Source organism: Equus asinus, chromosome 28, assembly GCF_041296235.1.
Source record: "Equus asinus isolate D_3611 breed Donkey chromosome 28, EquAss-T2T_v2, whole genome shotgun sequence".
In the NCBI taxonomy this organism is placed as follows: domain Eukaryota; kingdom Metazoa; phylum Chordata; class Mammalia; order Perissodactyla; family Equidae; genus Equus; species Equus asinus.
In genome coordinates, this window is record NC_091817.1 from 33,045,047 (window position 1) to 33,072,142 (window position 27,096).

At 51.5% G+C, this 27,096-nt stretch overlaps 1 protein-coding gene across 1 annotated transcript; it reads left to right on the top strand.

The window, feature by feature from the left end:
- Positions 1–303: 303 nt before the first annotated feature.
- On the top strand, positions 304–26,381 carry PSKH1 (protein serine kinase H1). Its single transcript, XM_014827695.3, has 3 exons — positions 304–434; positions 9,371–10,397; positions 24,053–26,381. Exons 2-3 carry the CDS (start codon positions 9,441–9,443, stop codon positions 24,368–24,370), a joined length of 1,275 nt encoding a protein of 424 aa, XP_014683181.1. The 5' UTR covers positions 304–434; positions 9,371–9,440; the 3' UTR covers positions 24,371–26,381.
- Positions 26,382–27,096: the final 715 nt, after the last annotated feature.

A 27,096-nucleotide genomic window follows, 5' to 3' on the forward strand; every position in this document is an offset into this window, starting at 1 on the left:
CCCGTTGAAACGCAATGCGTCCCCAACCTCATACGACAAAGCGCCCTCTCCCCTAACCAAAACTTAAGACCTTCTTCCGACTTCCCGCGGTCCCCCCTTTTTTCAGCACAGCTCCCTCCCGGTGAGCACTATGCGGCTACTTCGAGCCACAGATAGACTCACCCCAACAGGGAGAGAGCCCTTCTCCTCCCGAAGGCGTTGATTGGCAGGCCACGAGAGGAGCGCCGCCAATCGCGTAGCCTGACCTTCCCGGGGGTCCGCCCCCGTCTCACCTCTTAGGAGGCCCGGGTTTGTTTTGGCGTCAAGCGCGCGCTGTGATGACGTCGGGGCCCGGACGCTTGAGGATGGCGGCGGCGGCGGCGGCTGCTGTGGCCGCGGCCCGGAGAGGGTCAGCGCAGCCGCGGAGACGCCGAAGAGCCCGCCGCCCCCGCGAGGTGAGGCGGCCCGGCCCAGGGCGACGGCCTGACGGGCGGGAGGGGCTGACGAGCTGCGGCCACGGTCGCTTCGTGGCACACCGGGCCTGTCCTTGCCCAGCGCAGAGCCCTAGGCCCGTGCCCCGTGTGCCACGGCCTACGGGGCTGAGGAGCAGGCCAAGCGATGTCTGCTTAGGGACCCCGGTGTCTGAGGCTGGACTGGCCTCGAAACGTGCTGCTGCGCTGGGTAGCCCGTCTTTGGGGTCGTGTGGGCCTGGTGGACGTGGTCAGCTTCCCTGCCTGCTGTTTAGCCAGCCGGCATCGGTCAGGGTGTACTAACCTGGTTGTCCTCACTGCCTTCTCGAGTCCAGCACCTACTCCACACTCCTCCTTCTCAACTGAACGCCAGAGGCCAGCGGGGCAGCTGGTCGCTTCCTTGTTTAGGCTGGGAAAAAGGAGGCCTGAGTCCAGCCGGGTTGTCTGCTCCGCAAGCCAGTCATCCCTCTGCTTACAAGGGGAAGCCCAACTCCCCACACTCATTCCCTCTAAATGAAGTTGCCGAAGAGAGAATTCCCACCTGAAAATCTGAATAAGTCCTTCACTGCCTAAAACCGGCTCCTTGGTGCCTATAGGATAAAGGCCAAACTTCTTAGGAAGGCATTCAGGGCTCTTCATAATCTGGTAGGGGCCAAACTTCTTAGGAAGGCATTCAGGGCTCTTCATAATCTGGTAGGGGCCAAACCCTGAGGTTAACACTTGGGCACTTCTGCCTTCTGTGTACATAGTTTGTTGTTGGGGCGTGAACCTGCTGTTAGCTCTGTGGTTTAATAACCTTGTGCTTTAGATATAAAATTTTCTTATTTTGTAATATTCTTATTTCCCACCACCCCCACCTCCACACACCAGTATGGAAAATTTACATCTATCCTTTGAAGTCCACCTTAGGTTTCATTTCCTTGGAAAAGTCTCCTTTGCTTCACATGTAACCACTGACTCTCTCTACTTTTGTTTATGTGACTACTGTTAAGTATATCCTGTTGTGTCACATGGTGGTGGGTCTGGGGATTGTGTCTCACTTCTGTCTGCGTCTGAGTGTCTGGCTCTGTGCTTGGCATAAAGTACGAGCTGAATCGAGTGGGATAGGTTGCTGGTTTAAGAATGGATATAGATTCAGCTCTATTACTGAGCACCTACCTGTCAGGGACCAGGGTCTGAGAGGAGCTCAGCAAACGTATCTTGTGTTTGCACATGCACATATATGCATGTGGTAGGTGGCGCAGCCTTGTTAACCTTGATGGTCTAAAATCTCTTGGGGTAGTTTGTCAGGATACAATTCAAGATTCTCACTCTCGGAGATTTTGATTCAGAAGATTTGGAATCTGGTAGGAATCTGTATTTTGAAAGAACTCCCCAGGTGATTTCACTGGGGAGTGCTCCCTTGATGAAGATCTTTGTCATTGCCCCAGGAAACTGCTGTGTCATCTTCTTTGTCCAGTGGGAAGGGCTAGGCTGTGTCTTGTGCCACTCCTGTTGCAGTCTCATTGCCCATACCTTGGGGAGGCAGTACGATTTGGTGATTAGAAGTATGGGCGTTGGAGTCAGAAAGACGGGTTCAGTTCTTGGCTTTTATGAGATTTTGAGGCTCTTTGAGTCCTAGTTTGCTTATTCCAAAATAGGAGTAATCATACCTACTTTGTGTGGTTTAAGACGCTTAGCACAGCTGGAACTCAGGAAATGGAAGCTGCTGTTGTAACGAATGGCTGTTCTTCCCAGAGTGTGTCCTTTGTCAAAAGTAGATGTCATCTTAGTAAGCCTGTTTGATCTTCAAGCCTCATGTAGGAAGCTTCCTTGTGTTATGTGATTTCCTCGAAATCATTTCTTATCATTTGAGAAAGCTCTGACAAAACTGTGCTTCTACTCAGGGCAGTTGCAGTTGGCCATTCCCCTGGAAGAGATTTGGACTGCTGACTCAGTAGAGGCTGCACTTGCTGAATAAGCACATCATTCATGTCTAATTGCTGTTCCTGCTCTTGTTAAGTTGTATGAATGAGCTATAGAAAGTGCAGCTTTCAGGAAAGCTGTTTGCCTCTGACACTGAGCTAGAGTTGTGCCTTACCTGCAATAGACTACCCCTGCAGATCTTAGTCTCTGTGGAATCTAAAGAAGTACTGGAGTTCTCTATCAGTCATGAGGTCATAGTCAAATGAGTGAGACTTTGGTTTGGCCTTTTTTTCTTTGAGGAAGATTAGCCCTGACCTAACATCTGCTGCCAATCCTCCTCTTTTTGCTGAGGAAGACTGGCCCTGAGCTAACATCCGTGCCCATCTTCCTCTCCTTTATATGTGGGATGCCTACCACAGCATGGCTTGCCAAGCGGCGCCACGTCTGCACCCGGGATCTGAACTGGTGAACCCCAGGCCACTGAAGTGGAACGTGTGGACTTAACCGCTGCGCCACTGGGCCAGCCCAGTTTGGCCTTTTAATTTATAAATGTGAGCATGTTATATGGGCAACTTTGACCCACTTCAGAGCTTCCCAACTGTATGATGTGAGTGGTCTAGAGGTGTGCCAAAGTATTGACTCTTAAGCTTCAATACTTAGGGGACATACTGAGAACAGCTGTCTCCATTGACCCCAGGGTGCACACAGAAAAATTTGAGAAGTACAACCCTGAAAGAAGGGAAGCAATTCTGCTTGTTGAGAGCTGGAGAGAGACTTATTTATTTGAACTCCGTCTCCTTCCAAGAATCTTACTCAGTGAGTATTAAGCTGATTTGTGTTGGCTAGGCCATCACTGAGCTAATTCTCGGTACAGCCCTCTGTTGCCATGGTGTCTAATGTGATGCTAAAGTAGAAAAATGTGGTGTTTTCATTTGCTGGGGGAAAATTATCTCAGAGGGACCCCTTCCAGGCTGCCACCCTTGAAGTGACTGCCCAGGGCATCATAAGTGTAATGGATCAAGGAACTCTGGGTATGGAACCATCTGGACTGTAACTTCCCTGAGAGCAGAGACCATGGCAGCCTTCTTTTTGTCTGTCATAGTCCCTGGCAGAGTTTCTGGCCCACAGCAGGAGTTCAGTAAATATTTGTGGGTTGAACTTTGGGTTTTTGGAAGAAGAACCCCAGGTACATTGCCAGAGTCTATATTTCTGATGATGGGATGGACAGTGGGTGGAATGTCTTCGATGGAGTTGGGGTCACAATAAAATGAGGAGGACACGGCAAACTTTTGAACTTCTCTCCCTCTCTCAGCCCTAAGGCAGGAGTCTCTGCCCACTAATTATTACCATGTAGAGTAGTAGTGCCTAGCTGGAGTGCTTGAGAAGTGGGGTCCCAAGTTAGTATATTCTAAAAAGAAGTCATAACAATTTTTATTATGAAATAATATTAAAATTTAAAACAGGGCTGGCCCCATGGCTGAGTGTTTGTTCACACGCTCCTTTCGGCAGCCCAGAGTTTCGCTGGTTTGGATCCTGGACGCTAGCATGGCACAGCTCATCAAGTCATGCTGAGGCGGCGTCCCACATAACACAACGAGAGGCACTCAGAACTAGAGTATACAACTATGTACTGGGGACTTTGGGGAGAAGGAGAAGAAAAGAAGATTGGCAACAGATGTTAGCTTAGGTGCCAATCTTTAAAAAGAAAAGGTAAAACATTACAGGAGTGAATAATTCACAGTGTCTTTTGGTACAAACTGTAATAATTTGGTGTATATTGCTCCAGCTTTTTTTTCCTTATGCAATACTAGTCTGTACATTTCTACAATATATATTTTTGTTAACTTTAAAAATGTAATAGGTGGTGATGATTTTAAGTATAGCAACAGCACAGAAGTATGTAAAGTGAGAAGTAAAAATCCCCTTCCTTCCTTCTCCCTGTTTCCTTCACATTCCCATACTCTAGAGGCAATCAGTCAACACTTTCTCCTCTACCCTTCCATTATATTTTTTTCCATATATATGTCGATAACTTTTTTTAATCCCTCGTTGGACATATGCTTTACATATTATTTTAAATTACTTAATACATCACAAACATGGTTCGCCGGTTCGGATCCCGGGTGCAGACGTGGCGCCACTTGGCAAGCCATGCTGTGGTAGGCATCCCACATATAAAGTAGAGGAAGATGGGCACGGATGTTAGCTCAGGGCCAGTCTTCCTGGCATGAAGCCACTCAATAAAATTAAGTGACTGGTATCTTTTTCTTTTTTGTCAATATATATGGATTTACCTCATTCTTTTCACCAGAGCATTCCATTATATGAATATATGTTTTTTAGTTATTCCGTTATGGATGGATATTTAGGTTTTTTCATTTTTCCATTATTATAAAGAATGCTGCCATGAACTTTCTTGTACAAATATATCTTTGCATACTTGTGGAAGTGATTTCGTAGTATTATTCCTGAAAATGAAGTTGCTGGGTCCTATGTCAGTTTCCCTGTTTCAGAAAGCAGAATCATGGTTCTCCCTAAGGTTGCAGAGGTCCTTGTTCTGGAGTTTTGGTCTAAAGTGACAGGCTGCTTTGCCTGGTATCTCTGCTTGCCTCATGATGGTTAGACGTGCTGTTTAGCAGTTATTTATTTCTGGGATTACTGAGAGATTACTACCTACCTCATTTTATAGACTTTCAAAGCATGGGAGCAGAATATAGAAATCTTTGCAGGAGAAAGGTTGTGGAACTTTGCTGTGAAGAAAAATCTTAGGGGGTGTTATTGGAGAGGGCTGGATGCCGGTGGGCCCCTGTCTGGGAGACATCCACAGACTTAGCTTCTGTGGCCGGGAAATTGCTTCAGGATCCATTTTTGCCTTCTGCTCCTAGGCCTCTGGCTTCCCCCACAGATGGAGTCATGTCTGGCAGCTTGTGGACAAACTTGCTTTGGAGTTCAGATAATAATCTGTATGACCCAAACAGACCTGAGAACTCTGGCTTCCTTTATTGTTGAGGACGTTTACACAGGCTCCCAGAGAGCATGGCTCTGGTTTAACCACCAATTGGGCGTCTTCCTGCCACTTGAAAATTTCTGAGGTTTTGGGATTGTTGCCTCATAGCAAAAAGAAGTCAGAGAGCCAGACCGCCTTTCATTCATTGTTAACAAATACTGAATGCCTGCTCTGATCTCAGCAGTTTGCTGGGTGCCAGAGAGTTCTGGAAACCTGAGAAGTGGCCCCTTTCCTCAAAGAGATGACGGCTCTAGTGAGCAAAGGCAATCTAGAGTACAGCAGTGAGCAGCATGACCCAGATTATACTTGGAATGGAAGTTTCATAAGACAGTCCCTTCAGAGAAGGTCCTCAGTAAAGGTTTGTTGATTCACCAGCTGAGTGGTGTGAGGAAGGATTGAAGCCTTGACCGGGTGACCCTGAGCTGAGCCCATTTCTGTCGAGTGTTAGGACAGTTGTGCTGAGTGCTCACATCCATTGCCGCACTGTCCGATGCACTTGACTTCCTTGAGGAGTGCTTTGGATCAGGGTGGCAGTTGAGGGCGTAGAGGCCTAGTACTTTCGGCAAGATGTGTAAAGACTGGTGTCATGAAAGGGAATAGTGACTGTGATAGCTGACGTAGTGTGACCCTCCTTGGAGGTTTCTTCTTGAGGCTTTCCTCACTCACGGTCACCCACCCGTACCCCTACCCTGGTCACTGTGCTGGGGACATACACAAGAGAGCTGGGGGCAGGAGAACACTCTGCCCTTCTCTCCAGGTTTTGCCAGCTGCCTCCCTTGTCCCTGTGTGTGCCTTTTCACTTGACCACTACGAAAGAGAATTTAACAGATGTGATTGGAGTGTGGAGCAGCTGTGATCACCTGGAGGTGATCGACTGTTTTCCCTCCCAGAGCTGGCACCCTTTCTCCTCCACTCTTGCTCTGTAATTGGGAAGGTGGAGCATCAGCCCATCTTTGAAGAGTTTCTAATTGGAACAAATGTGAGAGAACCTATGTCCCAGGAAGGAAGAAGGAGGGTTGGAGAAGGCTAATCCTTGGCTCTCTTACTGCTGACTTGAGATCTTCGTGCAGGCTGTGTTTAAAGTGAAAAGTCAGGCCTTTTCTTTTGTAAACCTTAGTTTTTCTCATCTGGATGAGACTAGGTATGCACATTTAAACAAAAAGAGCCAGCGTATGCCTGAAGACAGTTATTTATTTTGTGGATCTAGAGTTCTACCTCCTCACCAGGAAGAAATGACATCTGAAAGGCTGTGCTAGGTCACCCATGTGGTTTATCTTCTCTCTGAATGGTGGTAGACTTACCATGATCGTGGAGATTAGGGGGCCCGTCTTCTGCCTCAGGAATCCTGGCTCAAAAGGTAACCATTTTCTGAGCTGCAGCCCTTTACTTCCTTGAGGTCTTGTGTTTTCCCTGAGGGAAAAGATGAGTCTGCAAAATTCCAAAGTCGACAGTTCTAATCTTTGGCCTTTGTGAAAAGGAACCTTGTTTCTAAATGCCTTTGTTTAAACATTATTTCCTAAGCTGCTATGTTGGATCTCCTGGACATATGGGTGAGAACTGCAGCAAATCCTGAAGAGCTTTGTGTTGGCAGAGGAATCTTTTCTTCTCCTGTGAGGAAAGATAAACCTTATTCTGCTGAGAGTCATATTGACATACTGATTAAAACCTGAGCCCTTAATCTGTGGTCTCCAAATTCCTCTTTTTTATCTGATGGATTGGTAATCAAGGTCTTGGGTATGTTTCAGTGATGAGCTTGTTCCTTGAAAGTGTTGGCTACATTGGTCAGAATCACCATCTCAAATTCAGGCCCTGGAGTTGCTGGAATCTGATGGCCTCTGAGGGCTCTCTGTGGCCCCAAATGTACTGCAGGAAAATGTGCCTGTGTCCCCCTCTGCTGCTTTTGATGGGATTTTTTGCCAGCTTTGCAAGGGGGTGAGAGTGGGTGTAGATGTTACCCCTTGGCCCCAAGCACCACCCTTGGACAGCCATGGAATCTCTCATCCTGACTCATTTCCAGTGTCTGATTCTACATCAAGCAACCTGTGGTACATGTCACTTGGCTGTTCCACATACACTGCAGCCCATCCAAAACTGAAATCTTCCCACTGCTTCCCAAACCTGTCCCTGCTGCACTGTACTCCTGATCCTTTTGCCCAGGAGCCTGAGCGAGGGACTAGAGTGATGCCTTAACTCCTCCCTTTCACCCCTTATGTCTAGCTTCCAGTCCCTATCAGTTCTCCTGCTGACATCTCTCCATTCCATCCTGTTGCCTGGGCCACCAGCCTCCTCACTGACCCTTTTAGTCCACTTTGACCTTCCTTCAGTTTAGCCTCACACTTCTTTCTGAACACAGATTGGTCACCTCTTTTTCTTTGTAAACCCTTTGGTGGCTTCCTGTCACCTCCCAGGAAGGTCCTGGCTCCTCACCATAATTTGTGCTGCTCTCCACAACCTGGTTCCTGCTGACCTTCCAAAACTTCAGCCCTCTCAATCCTGTCTTCGTACTGCCAAACTGCCCATTCCCAGGCTCAGGGTGTAACTCTGGACCTCTGGGCCTTTGAGTGTGCTATTCTCTCTGCCTGAAACACCATCCCCACTTTTCCTCACCTGACTCATTCTTAGTTCAAGTTCAGCGTGGGTGTTACCTCTTCCAGGAAGCTTTCCCTAACCCCTGCGTCACTCTACACGTAGCTACTATTGTTTCTCAAGCCTAACATTTACTGTGCTATATTGAAATGGTCTATTTTTATGCTTTTCTCTTCATTTAGACTGTGAGTTTATTAACCATGTTTTGCTTGGTTTTGGTGTGTTAAAATATAACCTACATTGGATGTATCCCTAGTAGATGTTCAATAAATGTTTGATCTGAATTGATCATTTTACCTCCAATTCTGTATGTCATACTTCATAGGAAATTCTCAGCTCCCTTCTGTCACCCATGGGGCCCTCTGATAGACTTAGAGAAGGGCAGCCTGGGGAGAAGTGACGTCTGGAAAGCAGTACTTAAGCACTTCACCTTGTCCAGGGCCCCACCAGCCACAGGATATTAATGGTTAGAACATCTCTGTCTGGGAAACAAATGGGGAAGCCTCCTGGATCCTCATCCCAAGGAAGCAGAATGTCCCAGTCCACAGCCTGAGTCATATCTAGATGAAGCTGCTGGTGTCTTCTCTGAGCTCAAGGCCTCCTCTGCCTCTTGACTGAAGCCCAGGCTAGCTTGGTGGCTACCTGGTGGCAGTGTGCTAAGGCTTGTGCTCCCAAATTCACTGGGAATGATTGCAGCCAGCTCTGGGACTTATGTGTCATTTCAGCCATCCATATGGTGAACTAGGGAAGTGAGAGACCCTGGAACAGGATATTAAACTGCCAGAGTGAAGCTGGTGCATTAGCAAAGTAGTAGGAGCCATCCAGGAAAGAGTGAGGTTAGAGCAGAGACCCAGGGCCGTGGGGGTGGAGGGTTGTTGCAGGGGGAATGAACCCCTGCAGAAGGCCTAGAGGGCCAGGAAAGATGTCCGTGAGGGAGGCCTTGGAAAAGCGGCTTTCTAAGCCCTGGTGGGTGATGGTGTTGGAGAGCAGGCCTCCAACACTCCACACCTGCATTTCAGAAAAGATGTCAGAGTAATAAGAGGAATGATTTTAACATTTCAAAAACATAGGCTTTCAACTAGGATAAGGGACCCAGGCTGAATCGGGAGGAGAGTGGGGCAGTGACATCTGAGGTTGGGGCATGTTCCTGCCTCTCTCAAGGTTGAAGAGCAGTGTGAGAATCAGATCCAGGGAGATGTAAGTCAAGACCATGGAGCTCAGTCTCAGTCTTTCATCTAGACCTTCCATTGAGCCTGGGCTCCAAGCACTCAGGGGCCAAAGCCATTCTCCCAGGGAACCATATGAATCAGGTGTTCAGGCTAGGTTTATCAAGGGGCAAGGGGGAGGAGTGGAGGAAGATGACTGGTATCCCTTCAGAGGTGTCCCTAGCTATGCTGAGTTGTCCTCTCTTCTGTCTACATAGGTGTAGACGGGGCGCTGCCTGTAGAGCAGGTCCTGCCAGCTTCGCTGGAGAGGATGCCCCCGTGTCCGTGATGGGCTGTGGGACAAGCAAGGTCCTTCCCGAGCCGCCCAAGGATGTCCAGCTGGATCTGGTCAAGAAGGTGGAGCCCTTCAGTGGCACTAAGAGCGATGTATACAAGCACTTCATCACAGAGGTGGACAGTGTTGGCCCTCTTAAAGCTGGGTTTCCAGCAGCCAGTCAGTGTCCAAATCCCTGCCCCGGTGCCCCCACTACCGGCCACACAGAACATCCCTCAGAACCACCACGCAGGCCCAGGGTGGCTAAGTACAGGGCCAAGTTTGACCCACGTGTGACAGCCAAGTATGACATCAAAGCCCTGATTGGCCGAGGCAGCTTCAGCCGAGTGGTACGTGTAGAACACCGGGCAACCCGGCAGCCATATGCCATCAAGATGATTGAGACCAAGTACCGGGAGGGGCGGGAGGTGTGTGAGTCGGAGTTGCGTGTGCTGCGCCGAGTGCGCCATGCCAACATCATCCAGCTGGTGGAGGTGTTTGAGACACAGGAGCGAGTGTACATGGTGATGGAGCTGGCTACTGGTGGAGAGCTCTTTGACCGCATCATTGCCAAGGGTTCTTTCACTGAGCGTGACGCCACACGGGTGCTGCAGATGGTGCTAGATGGTGTCCGGTATCTGCATGCCCTGGGCATCACACACAGAGACCTCAAGCCTGAGAATCTGCTCTACTACCACCCAGGCACTGACTCCAAGATCATCATCACTGACTTTGGCCTGGCCAGTGCCCGCAAGAAGGGTGACGACTGCCTGATGAAGACCACCTGTGGCACACCTGAGTACATCGCCCCCGAGGTCCTGGTCCGCAAGCCCTACACCAACTCAGTTGACATGTGGGCACTGGGTGTCATCGCCTACATCCTGCTCAGTGGCACCATGCCTTTTGAGGACGACAACCGTACCCGGCTATACCGGCAGATCCTCAGGGGCAAGTACAGTTACTCTGGGGAGGTGAGTCTGCCCTGTCCTGGGGATGTTGGGGAGGCCCTTGGGTGGGGTGTATATCCTACAGCTCTCGATCAGGGAGACGTGCTCTGAGGGCCGTGCTCATGGGGCCAGGCAGTTAATGTAAAAACAATGAAGTGAGACTAGTAGGGTGTCTTAGTTTGGGTTCCCGCAAGTGAACCCTGAGACAAGGACTTTGGAGCAGATAGTTTATTTGGGATGTGATTCCGGTAAGCACAAGTGAAGGGTGAGGAAAGTGAGGCAGAAAGGGAGAAAGCCAATAAAGGGTATATGAAGGAGTGGACTGCCACTGTGGGCCACTGGAACTCAGTCCCACTGGGGACCCAGTGAATAATCATGTGGAATGTGCCTCATAATTGTACCACTGAGAGGCAAGGAAGTAGGTGATTTTTAATCCACTGGCTCCTGTATGAGTCTAGAATTTCTTTGGGGCTGTTAAATCCTTGACACTTCCAGGCTGTCTTGAATGTCAGCTAGTGCCGAAGAAAGTCCTCAGGCAAAGAAGTAGAGAGATGCAGGCACTGGTGGTGGGACGCTCTCAGCATGCACAGGAGCGCTGCAGCTGAAGGTGAGCTCAGAGGTGGACTGAGAGGACATGGGGCAGGGTGTCCGTAGCATCTGCTCTGTGGGGACTGGGGCAAGCTAGAGTGACCATGCCCTGTCTAAAAGAGCAGCTGCTTCTCATCTCTGCCAAGTTTTGCCACATAGCGGAGAGGACCCCATGCACTCAGACATTCCAGTTTTTTAAAGAGAAGCCAGAAAATCTGATCTTAAAATGTTGGAATCTAATTCACATATTTAAAGCGATACCTTGTGTGCCAACAAATGCTAACCTGTGGGCCAGGTTCAACCAGCAGGCTCTCAGTTTGTGTCTTTGGATCCCCTGGTAATCCTGATACCTGAAAAAATCTGTTAAGTTTCAGCACTGCTGGGAGCTGAAGGAAGGTGCAGATAAAGTAAGAGCTACTTGGTCCTTAGATAGAATGCCGAATGGGTAGGAGACGAAGCCGACCTCAGGAAATGGTAACACTGCAGGGTGGAGCACAATGGTGTGCTTGGGGAGGCTGTGAAGAAAAGAATGTGTGCCAGCTTTACGTGTGAGGTGAGCTGAGCTTTGCAGGACAACAGGATTCAGTTGTAGGGCCCCTCTGATGTGCCCCCTACAGAATGCTCCCTACAGTGTTCCTCTCAGGCCTGGGCCTGCCAGGGCTGTCCATGTTTCCTGAATAACCCACATAGAGAGCAGGGAGCCTGGGAGCAGCTCGTTCCACAGCCCAGCTTCCCTCTCAGGAATTTTGGACTGAACCCTCTCTGGCCCTAGCCAAATGGCCCAGAGAAGCGTTTCCTGCAGGAGTCACCCCAAAGCCTCATGCCACTTTGCCTTCAGTGCTTGAGGTTCTGTGCTCCATCATTCTTCCTGTCAGCTTCCAGACATGTCAGCTTCCAGTTGTGGGGTCAGCCAAGGACTTTTCTCCTGTGGGCATGGGGGCTGGCATTCCCTAGGGGGATCTCTAGGTCATGTGTCTCAGGGTGGTGTGAGGATGGGGGGAAGCCTTCCTCTTCAGGTCAGCTCTGTGCTAGCCACAGATGAAGGAGAAACTGGGACATTCTCCAGCACTCCCCTGAAGTTTCTCATGTTCTCTTCCTTGCTCCAAATGGATTCTACAAAACAAACACTGACTGGCCAGGAAGCCCAGACTGCAATGAGGTGGTCACAGAGGACACTGTCCTGCTCCTCCTTTGGGCTGTGTTTCATCACAGGTCAGAGGATCCAGAATCCACCTCACAGAGGCAATGTTGTGACGAGGCCCTGCCTGGTCTGCTCTGCACTAGGAGCTCCAGCCCTTGGAGCTCTGTGGTGCCAAGCTGTTGAGGGTCCAGCTGGCAGAGGCAGTAGCGAGCTTAGTTATGGAAGGGAGGGAGGTTTCCCAAGAGATGTTGACAAAGGAAAGACTCTTTCCAAAGTCTGTAGTTAGGCCCAAGAATTCCTGATTCTGGCAGTTATTGATCAGGCAGCCTGTCTAATTGGAGTTTGCAGAGTCTTGCTAACTGGCTATGATTATCTGAGGGTGGGAGAATGATAAATGAATGGGTGAGGAATGGACTCTGGCTTCCTGCTCCTACTGTAGCTATAAAACTAGGTCCTGGGTCTGGCCCTGTTAAGTTCACGTGCTCCGCTTTGGCGGCCCAGGGTTTTGCTGGTTTGGATCCTGGGTGTGGACATGGCACCACTCATCAGGCCATGCTGAGGTGGCGTCCCATGTGCCACAACTAGAAGGACCCACAACTAAAATATACAACTATGTACTGGGGGAATTTGGGGAGAAAAGGCAGAAAGAAAAAAAAAAAAACTAGGTCCTGAAACTCTGCTTCCTGCTCCGCTGGAATCACAGGGCATGAGTCTGGGACTTCCAGTGTGTTTGGGGGTGCTACCCAGCCCTTGGTCCCCACTGCCCTTTATCTGAAGCTGAAAGCATCAGTTCCAGAATCATCCCTGGCCAGCTGTGATGCCACCTGTCTGTTACCAGAAACTTGGCTGACCCCACGAACAGATTCCACCACCATCTGCAGAGAACTCTAGATTGGGAGGGATTTGTCTGGGGTGTTTCCTGGGTGAAGAGTCCTCATCATTAGATTAGGCTCTCTGAGCTGGAGACCAAGCATCTGTCTTTCTGTTATGCTGGTCATTGTGTACCCATAAGTGTACCTGGGGAAGATACAGAGAGACATGAAGGTCTGTTGCCCATCCTCAGGAAGCTTGAGATTGCCTGGGGAGAAAGGACTAGGAATAGGAAATGGCCACAGAATGAAGGAACCCTTGTTGGCAGGCACATGCCTGCACAGGCCTTGGCATGGAGCCACTGGGCCTGGGCAGTGTGAAACATGGGCTGGGGGACTCAGGTCAGGCAGCTGGGCTGGCCCCCCTTTTTAGGGCTGGGCCCTGCACCTGCCCTCAATTCAGACATCTGTCTTCTACTCTGTGATGGTCATTGGCCCTTCTAAAGGCTATCTGAGTGAGCAAGGCTCTGCCACAAAACCCATCTGAGAGCATGCCATGTTGGAGGGGTATTTCGATTTGCTTCTTGTGCCAATGAAGGACCACCCACTTTGAACTCAGCAAGGTTTGGAGGTGTGCATTCCTGGCCTGACACTGAGTCCCATGGCACTTGGTGCCTTTCTAGGGGCACTTTTCCTGCTCCCTGCCCCCTCCCAGTGGTGTCTCATGTACACCAGGCCCTGTCCAGTGTGCTTGTTCCCAGAGGGCTCTGTCCATGCAGCCTTCTGTCAAGCTCAGTGGTTTCTGTGGACTTAAATAGAAGGCTTCCTGCAGGAGGTGGGCTTTGAGAAGGAGGAGGCTCAGAGAAGGGGACATTGCTGCTGTGCTCCAGAATAAACAGGAGATTGTTTGGGAGTAATGGAGCAGAGGTTGGCGAGGCTGGGCCGGGCCTGGTGTTTGTTGTTGGGAGCTCTGTAGTGTCACGAGCTACTTGGGGATTTGAAGTGTTAGGTGGGGAAGAGCCCACTGGGTTCTTGATAGTTAAGAGGGAATGCAGCAGAAAGTGTTGTGGGAGACTGGCGGGAGGAAGACTCACTGGGGGCTGCTGGAATAATCTCAGTTTGGGATGGAGGAGCTTGGTGTCCTGGGGAAGTTTGGGGCAGATCAGGGATTCCAGAGAGTGGGCTCTGCATGGTATATGTGAGCCGTAGTTTAGGGAGAGAAGAAATGGAAGGCAGAACCCTCCTGCATCTGTGCAGGAGGAGCATCAGCTTATGAGGGCAGATTTGGAGAGGACTCCAGGCTGTCCTGTGACCTGGAGAGTATGTCAGGTCCTGCTTTGACATCTCCAGGTGGGGGTTGGGGGGTAGTGGTGGAGGGAAGCACACTAAGAGGGTCCTTCTTCAGCACCCTGGCCCACAATCCTGTTACTCTAGATACTCCAGCCCTAGCCCTGGCCCTGTGCTGCATCTCATTCCTCACACACCACAGGCCCGAGGTGTTTGTTCCATTCACTCCCCACACTAAGCTTTTCCCTCTACTCCCAATGTCAGCCTGAGAAATTTGACCAGTTCTAAAAGATCCAACTCAAAGATTGCTTCCATTAAAAATAATACCGACTGCTGCCATTGGGTAGTGCCTGCTGAGGACCAGGCACAGGCCTGAGGGTTCTACACCCAACATGTCTAATCTCCACAACAGTCCTGCCAGGTGGGTGTTATCCCTCCGTTTTACAGATGAGGAAACTGAGGCTAGTGAGGTTAAGTAATTTGTGTTCTCACAACCAGAGGGTGGCAGGCCTGGAATTTGAATCCAGGCCATCTTGGCTTCAGAGTTCTTGGCCTTTCCATTCCCACAGTCTACTTTCCCTGACACACCTGCCTCAACATGGTGCTGGAGTCTGTTTCAGCACTTTCTCAGGCTATTGTCTGTGGACATAGCTTTCCTCCCTGGCCTGTAAGGTCCTTGAGGACAGCATGTATATCAATACATATGCACCCAATACTTCCTCCTGCCTTCTCCTGAGGGGAGCACCAGTGGTTGTTTTTTTTGTTTGTTTGTTTGTTTTTGAGAAAGATTAGCCCTGAGCTAACTACTGCCAGTCCTCCTCTTTTTGATGAGGAAGTCTGGCCCTGAGCTAACATCCATGTCCATCTTCCTCTACTATATATGTGGGACGCCTCCCACAGCATCGCGTGCCAAGCAGTGCCATGTCCGCACCCAGGATCCGAACTGGCGAACCCCGGGCCGCTGAGAAGCGGAGCGTCTGGACTTAACCGCTGTGCCACCGGGCCAGGCCCTACCAGTGGTTGTTGGTGATGCCCTGGGAGAGGACCCAAAAGTCACTAGCGAGCAGGCAGATGGGGCTGCCCTTGTTGGCTGGGAGTGTTCTCTTCTGGAGTCTGAACTCCAGAAAGAAGTGGAGAGCCTGATGGAGATGTGCTTTGGGGGCTGCTGGCCAGACCTGCTTAGAAGGAAATACAGGAATCTTGCAAGAGGAGGGAGTGCTTGAAAGGAGAAGGCTGTGACAGATGATTCTGAGAGGAGAAATCTTCATTTTTACCCGGTGCCTGGAGGTCCAGGAATGGAGAGGGCCTAACCAGGGTCATGTTGGAAGTGATGGGAGACACATGTTGGCCAGATGTGAAGAAGGCCTGTGTGAGTGTGAGAGCAGTCTGAAGACACAAAGAACCCCTTTGTGTGAGAGAGGGAGCTTCTTGTCATGGGAGGCCACAGGAGGGCTGGAGAGCTGTTTCTAAAGGAACAACACAAGATGAGTCATCATCTATAGATCCATACTAAAGGACTATCATGGTCCTACAAACTTGGAGATTCTGTGATTCACTTGACGTGAAATGTGACGTTGCCAGCCTAATGTCATTGCTTTTGTCAAGAGTTCTATTCCTAGAGGCAGGATGGATGAAGAGGCTCTTGTGGGATTGATGGCAGAGTGATGCCATCAGCGGCTTTCCTGTCTGCCACGTTTAGCAACCTTTAATTGTCACCCTCCCCTGCTTGGGCAGTCTCTGAGCTGTAGGCGAGCCTGACTGACTGCACCAGGAACATATGGGCTTGGGCAAAGGTTCTTCCAGAGCCTTGTTCAGGAGAGTGAGTCCTGCTAGGCAGGGGACAGAATCCTTGTGGTAGAGGAAGTCTACTTGCAGGGCTGACCTGCCACTATCTGGGGATTATGTTGGTGGGAAGTGGCTTTCCAGGGGTGAATCTCTGGGCTGCAGGCTGACCATCCATCCACTTAGGGCCAAGGGGCACTCACTCAGGGCCAGTGAGTTGGACCATCTTGTAGTTCTGACCTCCCTGCAGTAGGATGAACATCCAGAGCCAGAATTGACATTTACATTCCCATCTCAGCTCTTCCCCACTTCTTAAAGTGACTCTAACACTTGCCATTCTGCCCTGGGATGTTGAAGATAAAATGAGGTGCAGGGGCCTGCCAGGTGGCACAGTGGTTAAGTGCGCACATTCCACTTTGGCGGCCTGGCATCTGCCGGTTCGGATCCCGGGTGTGGACACGGCACCGCTCGTCACGCCATGCTGTGGTAGGCGTCCCACATATAAAGTAGAGGAAGATGGGCACGGATGCTAGCTCAGGGCTAGTCTTCCTCAGCAAAAAGAGGAGGATTGGCAGATGTTAGCTCAGGGCTGATCTTCCTAAAAAATAAATAAATAAATAAAAATAAAAAAATAAAGGCATAGTCTGAGCTTTTGTGCTCTTTTAGAAAAAAAAAATTGTGGTGCAGAGGATTTGGCATGTTCCAGTACTCTCTATGTGAAGAGGGTCAGTGCCTGTGGGGGCTGGTCGTGCAGCCTGGTTCATATGCTCTGACAGGGAGCAGCTGGGTGAGCAAGGATAGGACCTTGCCCCAGAACCATGGGGAAGACTGCTTGGGGAACGTGGGAGAGCGGAAGACTGGTCATGTGTGCAGGCAACAGAACAGAATGCAGGGAGGCAGGTGGTATGTTTCCAGGCTTGTGTTTGGATTCTGCCAGAAGCCTTTAATTGCCTCATGTTCCCACCTACCGTGTGGATGAGGGCTGTGACAGACCATCAGCTCACCACTTTTCTCTTGCTGCCCCCTGCTTCCGGACTCAGAGGATGGCTTTCCTGTATCGTAATAGCTGACAGCACAAGAAAACACAAATTGATTTATAATTCTTTACTGTGAGGTATCCCTAAAGCCCTTCTTCCGTGTATGCCTGTTGGTGTCTGCTGGATCTCAATTGCTGGATGATGATGCTGGCTGTATGTGAGGATCCCATGAGGATGAGCAGATGCCCCCATACCAGTCCAGGAAAGATCCCTCTGGAAGGGCTGTATCTACCTCACCAAAGCTCCTGGTACACAGTAGGTGTTCGACAGATAAATCTCCCTCCTTTGCTGCAGGAGCAGATGCCCTTAGTCACAGATCCCTGACTTGTCACTGGGAGGTGGCATGGTTTGGTCCACTGGGTGTGGGCAGTGGACCCTCATTGTTAACTGTGGTTGGAGACCTCTTGGAGGAAGGCAGGGACAGCTCCCTTCTTGTGGGGGCAGGAAGCAGTGGAGAGGGACAGCAGCCACCTATGGGCTCTACCTGGATCCCTGGAGCTCTGTTCTCTAGGCATCCCTCTGCCACTGCTGTCCTAGTTACACACTCCCCAGAGAGCAGTACCTTCCTGTGCTGGCATAAATAGACGCCCATCTCCCCGCATTGCTACATTCAGCCATTCCTACTGAAACCCCTTGCTCTGATCACCTACAGCATCTCATTAACACAGGGTCAGAGCCTCCTTTCATCACTGCTGTTTCCCACCCCCAGCCCTTGCCGAGGCCTCTCCAACAAAGAGGGTGTATCGTGGGTTGTGTTCAGAGCGGTTCCTGGTACACCATCTCACCCTTCCCTCTTCTGCTCTTATTGTCTGTCTCCCCCTGGATAGGTCTGCTCTGCCCTCTCACAGACCCTGTCACTTCTAGGCCCTTGAGTCTCTCTGGGATCTACCAGGGCTATTGTCTTTCCCACATTCTGACCTCTTTAAATCTGCTGATGGCCTCCCACACTCATCCCCATCCTGTCCCCAGTGAGGTGGAAGCTGACTCTCAGGTGGATGGGATGGTTAAGGGTGACCTGATCCAACTACTCACCACTGGCCAAGCCTCTCCAGACTCTCCTTCCTTGGTCGGTTCTCCCATCGCACAAAATCACCCTTCTCATGCATGCCTGCTTAATCTTCGTTTGTCTGTCTTCCACTGCAAGTGTGGTGCCCAGACCTGAGCTTTGCTCCAGTGTGGCTGAGCCGGCTTGGAGCAAAAGGCTAAGTCACCTCCATTTTTTCACTCATCCTTGTATGCCATGTTGACCAAGTGCTTTCCCTGAGCCAAGCCCAGTGTACCCAGGGCTCCAGGGACACAGACCTCTGGGGACAGAAGCCACAGTGTGGGTAACATGCTAACAGCCACCAGGGCTCCAAACTGCCTCAGAAATTAGAATCAGAGGATTTTTGAAAAAAAAAAAAAAAGAGCCAGGTTGGGCCCTGGAAACCACCTGGCTTCAGCAGAACCCTTGAGTGGAAATAGAGGAGACCACTATGCAGCAGGTTGCAAAATCCAGAACCTTCCAGTGTTGCTTCAGGACATTGTTAAAAGCAGACGTTACTCAGTTGCTGGCACAGGTTACCAACATCCCCCTGATTCCAAAGCAAGCACACAGCATCCTTCCTGACTCTTGAGTACCCTGTCTCCCTCCTGTCCCTGTCCTTCACTTTATGGACTCTGGGCAAGGACAGGTGGGAGCACAAGACTTCGTTTTGTATTCCTCTCAAGTTTCAGAACTCAACTTTACTGACCTTTAAGTTGTCACTCCTTTTCTCATTTTATTTTTATCTTCATTCTCTGCTTCTTTTCAAAACTCTGTTCTTTCTTTTTCTCCCCTCGGGCTCTCTCCCCCAGTGTCCTTCTATTTTCTGCTGCTTGGCCCCCACCCACCCTCAGCCGGGTCCCAGGGTGGTGGATTCTGTCTGATCTGGAAGCCCAGGCCCCAGGATGATGAGTGTCTTGACCAGAGGAGGGGATGCTGGCTCCACTGCAACACAGTGTCTAATCCTGCTGAATGTTTCAGAACACTTTCCTCGTGAGAAACATCAGAGTGTGCTGTTCTTGTCATACTAATAGTTCTGCTCTCTGGAGTAAACCCAAAGTTCCATTTCCCAGAATTTCCTCTGTGCCCTTTTCTCTGCTCTCATTCAGGCCCACGTAAGTACAGGAAGGAGGCCTTTGAGAGTGGGAATGCTGGGTCTGAAAATACATCTTGAGACAAAGCCGAGGGAAGAACTGAGTCATGGGAGCAAAGCCCAGCCTTCTTTCCTCCCTTCCTTCCCCTAGCAGCTCTTTGGTTGGGCTACCTTCTCTGCCAGGGAACCTTCCCCATAGTCATCATGGGTTGGAAAAGAACGCATAGAGGTAAAGAGGTCAAAGCAGCTTAAATGTTAGATGCTATGCTTCTGTTCCTCACATGCAGCCAAGTGAGGAAAAAAGGTGGGGAGCCATCTTCTTAGAATCCAGGACTTTAGAAACTGGAAGAGACTTAGAATTCATTGCATTCAGCTCCTTCATATTAAAAGTGAGGAGGTTGTGATTTCTCTAAGGTCACACAGAGAAGGTACACCTAGAATGCAGGTCACTAGTCTTGTGGCCTAACACTTTAATCTGTCACCCAGATGCCATCCAGAAGAAACACCAGGCCTTTCTATCCTGTTACTTGCGAATGGTCAGACCTACATGCCAGTGGAAGTCTAGGGCAAACCCTGTGAGCTGAGTTTGCTGCTGGAAAGGAACAGCTTCCTCCTCTCTCTGCAGCGTAGGCCAGAGAGCTGGCTTCATCCTTTGTTCCCTTAGCCCTTGGGCTCAAGGTAAGACCACTGGTAGTGACTTGGGTAATGTTCTTGCCAGGCCCCTGTGACACTAGAGCTGAAGCAAGTAAAAGGGGCTGGGGAGGAGGGAAATGCATCCTCTGAGCTAGAGTGGAAAGCCCTTTCTGCTTTTGTGCCTCCCTCTGAAGGGAGAATTGATTGTGCTGCTGAGGAGTGACTGGTCCCGCAGAAGTAGGGGGATGAGGAAGGTGAAGCTGGTAAGGAAGTGCTCAGGGGAGAGGTCCCTCCTCTACCCACTATTGGCTTCTCTACTCCTATGACATCAGCAGTAGGTACCCTAACTACAAGGAGACAAGGACTCTGAGGGCTATGGACTAGGAGGAGGGCAGCCAGCTTGACGGTCAAACAGGGTGGAGGGGCCAGCCTGGTGGTGCAGTGGTTAAGTTCGCGCACTTTGCTTTGGCAGCGTGGGGTTCATGGGTTTGGACCTTGGGTACAGACCTACATACCACTCATCAAGCCATGCTGTGGTGGTGTCCTACATGCAAAATGGAGGAAGACTGGCACAGATGTTAGCTCAGGGACAATCTTCCTCAAGCAAAAAGAGGAAGATTGGCAACAGATGTTATCTCAGCACCAATCTTGCTTACACACAAAAAAGAAACAGGGTGGAGGTGATGCCCCTCTTCCCACAGCCTCTTTTTGTCTCTGTCTTGGGGCAAGGCCCAGCCCCTTACCCACACAGCTCATGAGAGACTTGTGGAAAGGAGGGTGTAGGTTGTCACCCTGGGTATTGTAGCTGTCCTCCTATCCTATAGCAGAGGGAGACCTGAGTGTCTGAAGGGAAGGCAGACTAACATTTTAACATTCCCTTCCATGCCCCCAGCCCCTGGGAGGCTGGCCAGGTGGTACCTGGGGCCTGTCTCTTCTGTCAGCCTCCTGAGGCTCAGATGTGTCCCTGATCTGGCCCCAAGTATGCTGAGGTGACAGTTCTATTCTTTACCCGGAGCCGGCAGTTAGAGCTGTGGAAACTGAAATGGCTGTTTATCATTTGTCTTATTCTCTTGCCCAGAATGCCACCCACCCAGTCAGTCGTGGGTTTACAGACATACTCATGTGGCTCCGGAGGCCCAAGCATGTTGGGGAAGCTGGTGGGTTGGTCTGTGGGTGTCGAACGCTTTCTTAGGAGGGGCTGAATTGGACTGGGGCAGAAGTGTGACTGTGGGTGAGTGTGGAAAGACTTGCTTTTCCTTTCTGAGCCCTGTTGGAGGGCTCAGCAGGGCTGCCAGGGGCTGCATTTCTGGAGGTCACCCTAAGCTACCGCCCTGCTGTCAGTGGGCTGGGTTGAGGACCACCTTCCTGTGTTTGGCCTGCGTGACTTCCCACTGCAAGTTCTTCAGTATGGGAGGATCAGGCTGGGTGCCGTTGGCACAGCCTCGTTCTCAGGTCAGGATGGCTTGAGTCACATTGGCTTAGGGGACCCATCTGGCCCAACTGCTCACGGCTCTTCTAAGATGGAGAGATCTGGGACCTGCCAGAGAGGGCTGGGCTGGCCTAGAGACAAATGAGTCCATTGGCATTCTGCACACAGCTGCACGTACACAAGTAATTGGAGAGGCGAGCGTTTGGGGAAGCAGGAGGAGTGGATCAATCTGGCTCACTTTGGCACTAACGGGCTGGCCGCTCGACGAGCAGCAGGGGTTGATGCCGCTTGTGAGCCCGTGCCACTCTGGAGATGGAGATGCTTAAGCCCACAGGTAGGTCTGGTGAGAGGCCCATCTAAGACTACGTTGAACTGGCTTAAAGCTGCAGGGGGTCTTGGTTTGGCTGGACGTGGATGTGAAGTGGGGACACCTTTGATCCATTCACGTTCAGGTTCCTGATTTGTGAGTTCACCTTCACCACTATTTATTCTGTCATCTGCAGTGGAGTTGCCCCTCTTCTGTCTTGGCTGGACCAAGAGACAGGGGCAGGATCTGTGTCCCAGCCATTTTTGGCTAACCTGGGCTGCCAGCTCTGTGTCGGGGCTGTCCCACCAACAGGCCAGGCTGAGCTTCAGTGGGTTCCCCAGTGATTTCTCCTTTTCTTGGAGACCATAAAAGCTGGCAGGGCAGAGCAGGTATTTCCATGAGCTAGCCTGTTCAGCTCTAGGTTTGCCGTGTCCATCAGTGGCCCCATTAAGCCTGCTTCTTTCTATCTCTTAAATGAGTGGTGGGGGCTGCAGTGAGAGTCTGTGGTCTAGATTGGCTGGCCCCTCACAGTGGCTCCTTGTGTTCTGGTGGCAGCAGCAAGCCATGGGGCTTTCTTGAACTGTGAGCCAAAAGCTGCTGTGGCAACTGTCTAGTCCAGTCACCCTGCATGTTTGCTTCAGTACTGGAGCCCTGAGCTACAAGGCCTGTAGGGAAATGTGGGCCAGGTTGTCTCTGTAGGAGGGCTGTTGTTCCCTGCACTCCCTCACTGCTCTTCAGACAGCAGGGTACTTATGGGCCTCCCTGGGATGCATGTTCCTGAGGCACTTACTGCCCTCTTTCTGAGGTCCAGTATCTCCCCAGGAAGCACTGGGAGCTGGGCCATTGGTGAGGAGGACCCTGTTAAGTGGCTGTTTGGAAATGTGGTCTCTGTCTCACTTTCTTCCAGTTCAGCTCAGTAAAAGTTGAGATTGGTCTTCCAAAGGACAGGTAAGGATAGCAACCTCAAGTAGCACCACCCTCTCTTCAGCACTCCGGATGTGTGTTCTCCTCTGCATCACATACATGCCGCTACATCAGTGGGGAAGGGCATGGGGAAAGAGTTGTAGGTCAAGGAAGCCAGACTGGGGGCACTGGTAGTCAGCATGTAAGTATGTCTGCTGAATAGGCATGTAGCTGCCCTGAATGTTGGCTCTCAGATTTTCCTGAGCCCCCTGGAGAGTGTGTTCAGTGGTTCCCCAAGGTAAAGGTCACCATGGGGTGGAACAGGCAGACTTCACCTGGCAGGAAGGAGGGTGATAGTGCCCCTGGCATCCCAGCATCCCTGGCATCTGCAGCAGGCTTAGCAAAGGTCCTAGCCGCCAACCCTTTGGGGAGCATCAGAGCCATGCCAGAGTGCTCCCAGGAGATGCAGGGATTCAGAGCAGTGCTGTGTCTGCCCTCTTCCAGCACACGGGCTCGAGGGCCCAGGACATCTGGGCCCTACTTGCCTGAGTCCTACGTCCTGGAAGCAGCTCCAGGAGAGGGCACCTATCTGGTGCCATCCATATGTTGTTTACTCACTGAGCCTGTATCTGCTGAGTACCTCCTGGTACCTAGCACCAGGCACTGGGGCCCATCCGGCTCAGCATGGTCTAACAGGAACAATCAATAATTGGAATAATTGCTTAGTGTTGGGAGGCTAAGAGTGAATCTGAGCAAGTGTGCTTTACCCTGAGAATCTAAAGATTCAGACAGCTAAAGACAAGCCGTGCAGGCTGAGGCCCAAGATCGATAGCTGCTTGGTTCTGGCTGAGATGAGGCAGCCGTGGATACATGTAGGAGAGCAGGCTTTGTGCAGTTCCTCCCTGAGGACAGAATGTACTCAAATGAGGCTGGTGCAGAGCACTGCCAGGAGCCACTGCGTGGCTTAGAGAGGTCATGCAGACTGGAGAATGTCCCTGAGAAGAGTCCTGGTCTCTGCCTAGCCCCCAGGAACCCCTGCCCTCTCAGTAGATGGAGAACTTAGTTGCCTTGAATTGTTTCCTTTTCTTCCCATGGCTGGGAGGCTGAGGCTCCCATCAGGAAATGCAGTGGTCATCCACCGCCACTTTGTCAGTTGGAGGGAGGGTGGACTCTCTCTTTAAAAACTAGGAAAATCCCCTCTAAGTGGCCTGATACAGGCATCCAGGTATTGGAGCTTAAGTCTGGCTCAGGATATGGTAGAAGGTTTGGATCATTCTCTTTAAATCCCCCTAAGTTATAGTGGTCCTGGGGTAGGTTAGGGGGTCTTGATAGGGGCTACCTTCCTGAGCCAGGCTTTGAGTCCAGGGAACCTTAGAAATGTTCTTCTTGGGGAGGTGGGCAAGTCCTTCTCCTCGTTGTCAGACTCCTTGTCACCCAGAGACCAGCCTCTGCTTAGCAGTTTGGGCCAGCATTGGGTGGGAAGGGGAGGCCCAGAATGCTCTACATAGGGGGAGCTGGGCAGTGCCTCTCTCCTGGGGGAGAGGGCAGGGATGCTGGACAGGTCTGAGTGCTCAGGTGGTGGTATCGTTGGGATGGGGAGGGCAATGTTGAGTGCTCTAACTCTAATGCTTGTTCTTGGCCTCTAGCCCTGGCCTAGTGTGTCGAATCTGGCCAAGGACTTCATTGACCGCCTGCTGACAGTGGACCCTGGCGCCCGTATGACTGCACTGCAGGCCCTGAGGCACCCATGGGTGGTGAGCATGGCAGCCTCTTCATCTATGAAGAATCTGCACCGCTCTATCTCCCAGAACCTCCTCAAACGCGCCTCCTCACGCTGCCAGAGCACCAAATCTGCCCAGTCCACACGTTCCAGCCGCTCTACACGCTCCAACAAGTCACGCCGTGTACGGGAGCGGGAGTTGCGAGAGCTCAACCTGCGCTACCAGCAGCAGTACAATGGCTGAGCCGCCTGGCTGTGATGCAAAAATGGCATGGTTCAGCCTGGCTACTCATTGCTGTGCCATCGGGGCCCGACGGCCCTCTCTGGAGATAGGCCTGTATGGCCAGTTGTAGGTGAATGGACCCGGTCATTTCTCTGTGCCTTCAGCAGCCGCTATCCTCACCCTGGGCCTGAGCCTGGTGTGACAGAATGGAGCGAGCCCAGGGATCTCTGAGCCCCCTGAACTGGGATCCTGGCCCAGCACTGATACTCCTTTTGGTGGACAACTGCTCTGGTACAAGTTGGAGAAAGGACAGGGCCTGGCCTTCAGTCTTCCTCAGCCCTTGGCTCTTCCCCAGACCAAAGGGGCATGCAGTGCCAGGTAGAGGGTGTCCTGTAGTTCCAGCACAGTTACTTCTGGAATTCCCCTTTTCTCCACTGAGCTTTCCTCCCTGGCCCTCCACTTTCCATGGCATCCTGATCCTCATGTTTATGCTCTAGTGAGAGGCCCAGGTAGGCATAAAACTTGTGCCTTAGCTGGACTCTTAGCCTCTGGCTAAGTCTAAACAGCCCCCATCTCCCAGCCCAGATCTGTCTTCCTTCATGGTGCCCCCAGGGACCCCTTCTGGCTCCAGGACTTGCTAGGACCTCTGGTGGTAGTGCCATGGCATGGTCCTCGGCTCTTCTGGACTGTGTGACCATGTTGCTAGCAGGCTTGCTCCAGGCTCCAACCTCTGACTGTGGAAGAGTTCCTCCCCACCAGCCCAGCGCTCTCAGTGCCTTCTTTGCAGAGCCCATCATCATGGATGCCCATTCTATTCCCCAGGTGCCTCCTTCCCAACTGTGGGGGATTAAAGGGAGCCCCACTGCTGCTACCTGGGGGATGGGGGCACCTGGGCAAAGGCAGAGGGCATGGGCTTCCCAGGGAGGGCCCCATCAGGATTCCAGTGTCAGCCTAGTTCCACCCCTGGTACTGCCCATTGCCGCTTCCCTTCAGGCTCTGCTGTTCCCCTCTCTGCAGCTGCATGAAGGAGCCATCTACTATCTGGCATGAGTATGGGCAACCTAAGAATGACCACAATACTCACCCTCCATCCTCCAAGAGGAAATAGGAAGGAAGGAGCTGCTGCATTGAGGGAGGGTCCCCAGGCTGCTCAACTCTCCCCTTTTGCTGAGCTTCTGCACAGCTCCCCCTGGAACTTAGCCATACTGTGTGACCTGCCTCTGAACCCTGAGTGCCTGGAGCACTGGCCTTCTCACAGCTGGCCTTGCCTGATCCAGTCTGTTCCTGCTTCCTTTCACAGCATTACCCTTCTAGTCTGGGCCCCGTTGAATCTCAGGCTGGAGGGAGCCCCTGCAGAAGGTGGATGGAATTGGGTGGTTGCTTTCCCAGAGGCCTGAGCCAGACCATCCCCATGTCAGTCATTGTGCCTCCCGCCACCACAAACCAGGCTGGAACCCAGCCCCCTTTCTCCACAGCTGCTTTCAGTGGGTGGGGAGCCAGGGCCCAGCTTTAGCCTTAGCCAGACTGCAGGGCCCCTGCCAGTAGGGAGGGTTCCCTACTGAAGGTAGGTACTGAGGTACCCTCAGTCACTTCCTCCCAGTGGGTAGCCCTGGGCCAGGAGCACCTCTTTCTGCATGTGCCACCTCCAGCAAGAAACCAAGCCAAAGAGACCACTCTGGACCAAATCAAGTGTGCCTTATATACCCCTCCTTCCGTCCCCAGTACCCCCCTGGCACAAGGCCGTGGAAAGCCCAAGCCCCATGGCTTCAGAATTCCCTCACTTCCCCAGGTGCTTCTGGGGGCCTGAAGCCCTGGGGATTTATTTCCTTTCTTGCCCAGGAGACTGGTCCTCAGGGTAGGACAGAAGGAATTTGGAGACTTGGGCCTTTGATAGATCCTCTTGGGCCTTTATGCCATGGACCATGGAGGGAGAATGTGCAGTTATTTATTTTGTGTACTCAGTTTGTAAATGTATTCTGTGTACTCAGTAAACAGGCTGCCCTCCCCAGGGAAGGCTGCCCATTCATTCCAACAGCCAGGCTTCTTGGTGTGGACCAAGGGGTTGCCCAGGAGGAGGAGGGATGGGGGTCCAGCGTGGGTATTACCCACACTACTCTGGGGAGATCCTGACTCCTCAACACCTGCTGTGCCAGAAGAAAAAGCCCAAGTGGGGAGTGGGACCCCCAAGAACCCCTCCTTTCCCCTCAGCCAGGAGGACAGACAAGAATACCCAAGAGGCTAGAGCCTAGGGTCTTTAATGGATTGAGATGGGGAGGCGGCCTGTGGTGGGCTCAGTTGTAGGCCATGACCTGGTTGATCCAGGTACTGAACTTGCTAACCTGAGTGTATACAGCAGGCGCACACACATTGCAGTTGCTGGTGCCCCAGGAGACAGTGCCAGTAAACACCCACACATTCCCCTTCTGGCAGACAAGAGGGCCTTGCCAGAGGTTGGGCAGACTCTCATTAACAGTTTCAAAGCCCCACTGGAGCTCAGCCACTCTGCCACTCTCTCCAAGGGCAGGATGCTCCTGCCAGCACCCAGCACTTGGGCCTGGCACTCAGTGGGTGTTCAGCAAAGTTTTGCTGGATAAATGTATCATGTCATGTCTCCCCACATGAGCCCTGTGACCCCTGTGACCCCGTCAATCGAAGAAACTTGGAGTCAGTACCCCTATTCACAGCCCAACATGTGCAAACAGAAGCCCAGCTTCGTGTTAGCACCTTCAGGTGTGCCTGGTTATCAG

Bases quoted from the DNA above. Each gene is read 5' to 3' on its own strand.
- PSKH1 (XM_014827695.3), top strand. From the start codon at position 9,441: ATGGGCTGTGGGACAAGCAAGGTCCTTCCCGAGCCGCCCAAGGATGTC. The intron at 10,398-24,052 runs GTGAGTCTGCCC...CTTGGCCTCTAG, and splicing joins AGTACAGTTACTCTGGGGAG to CCCTGGCCTAGTGTGTCGAA.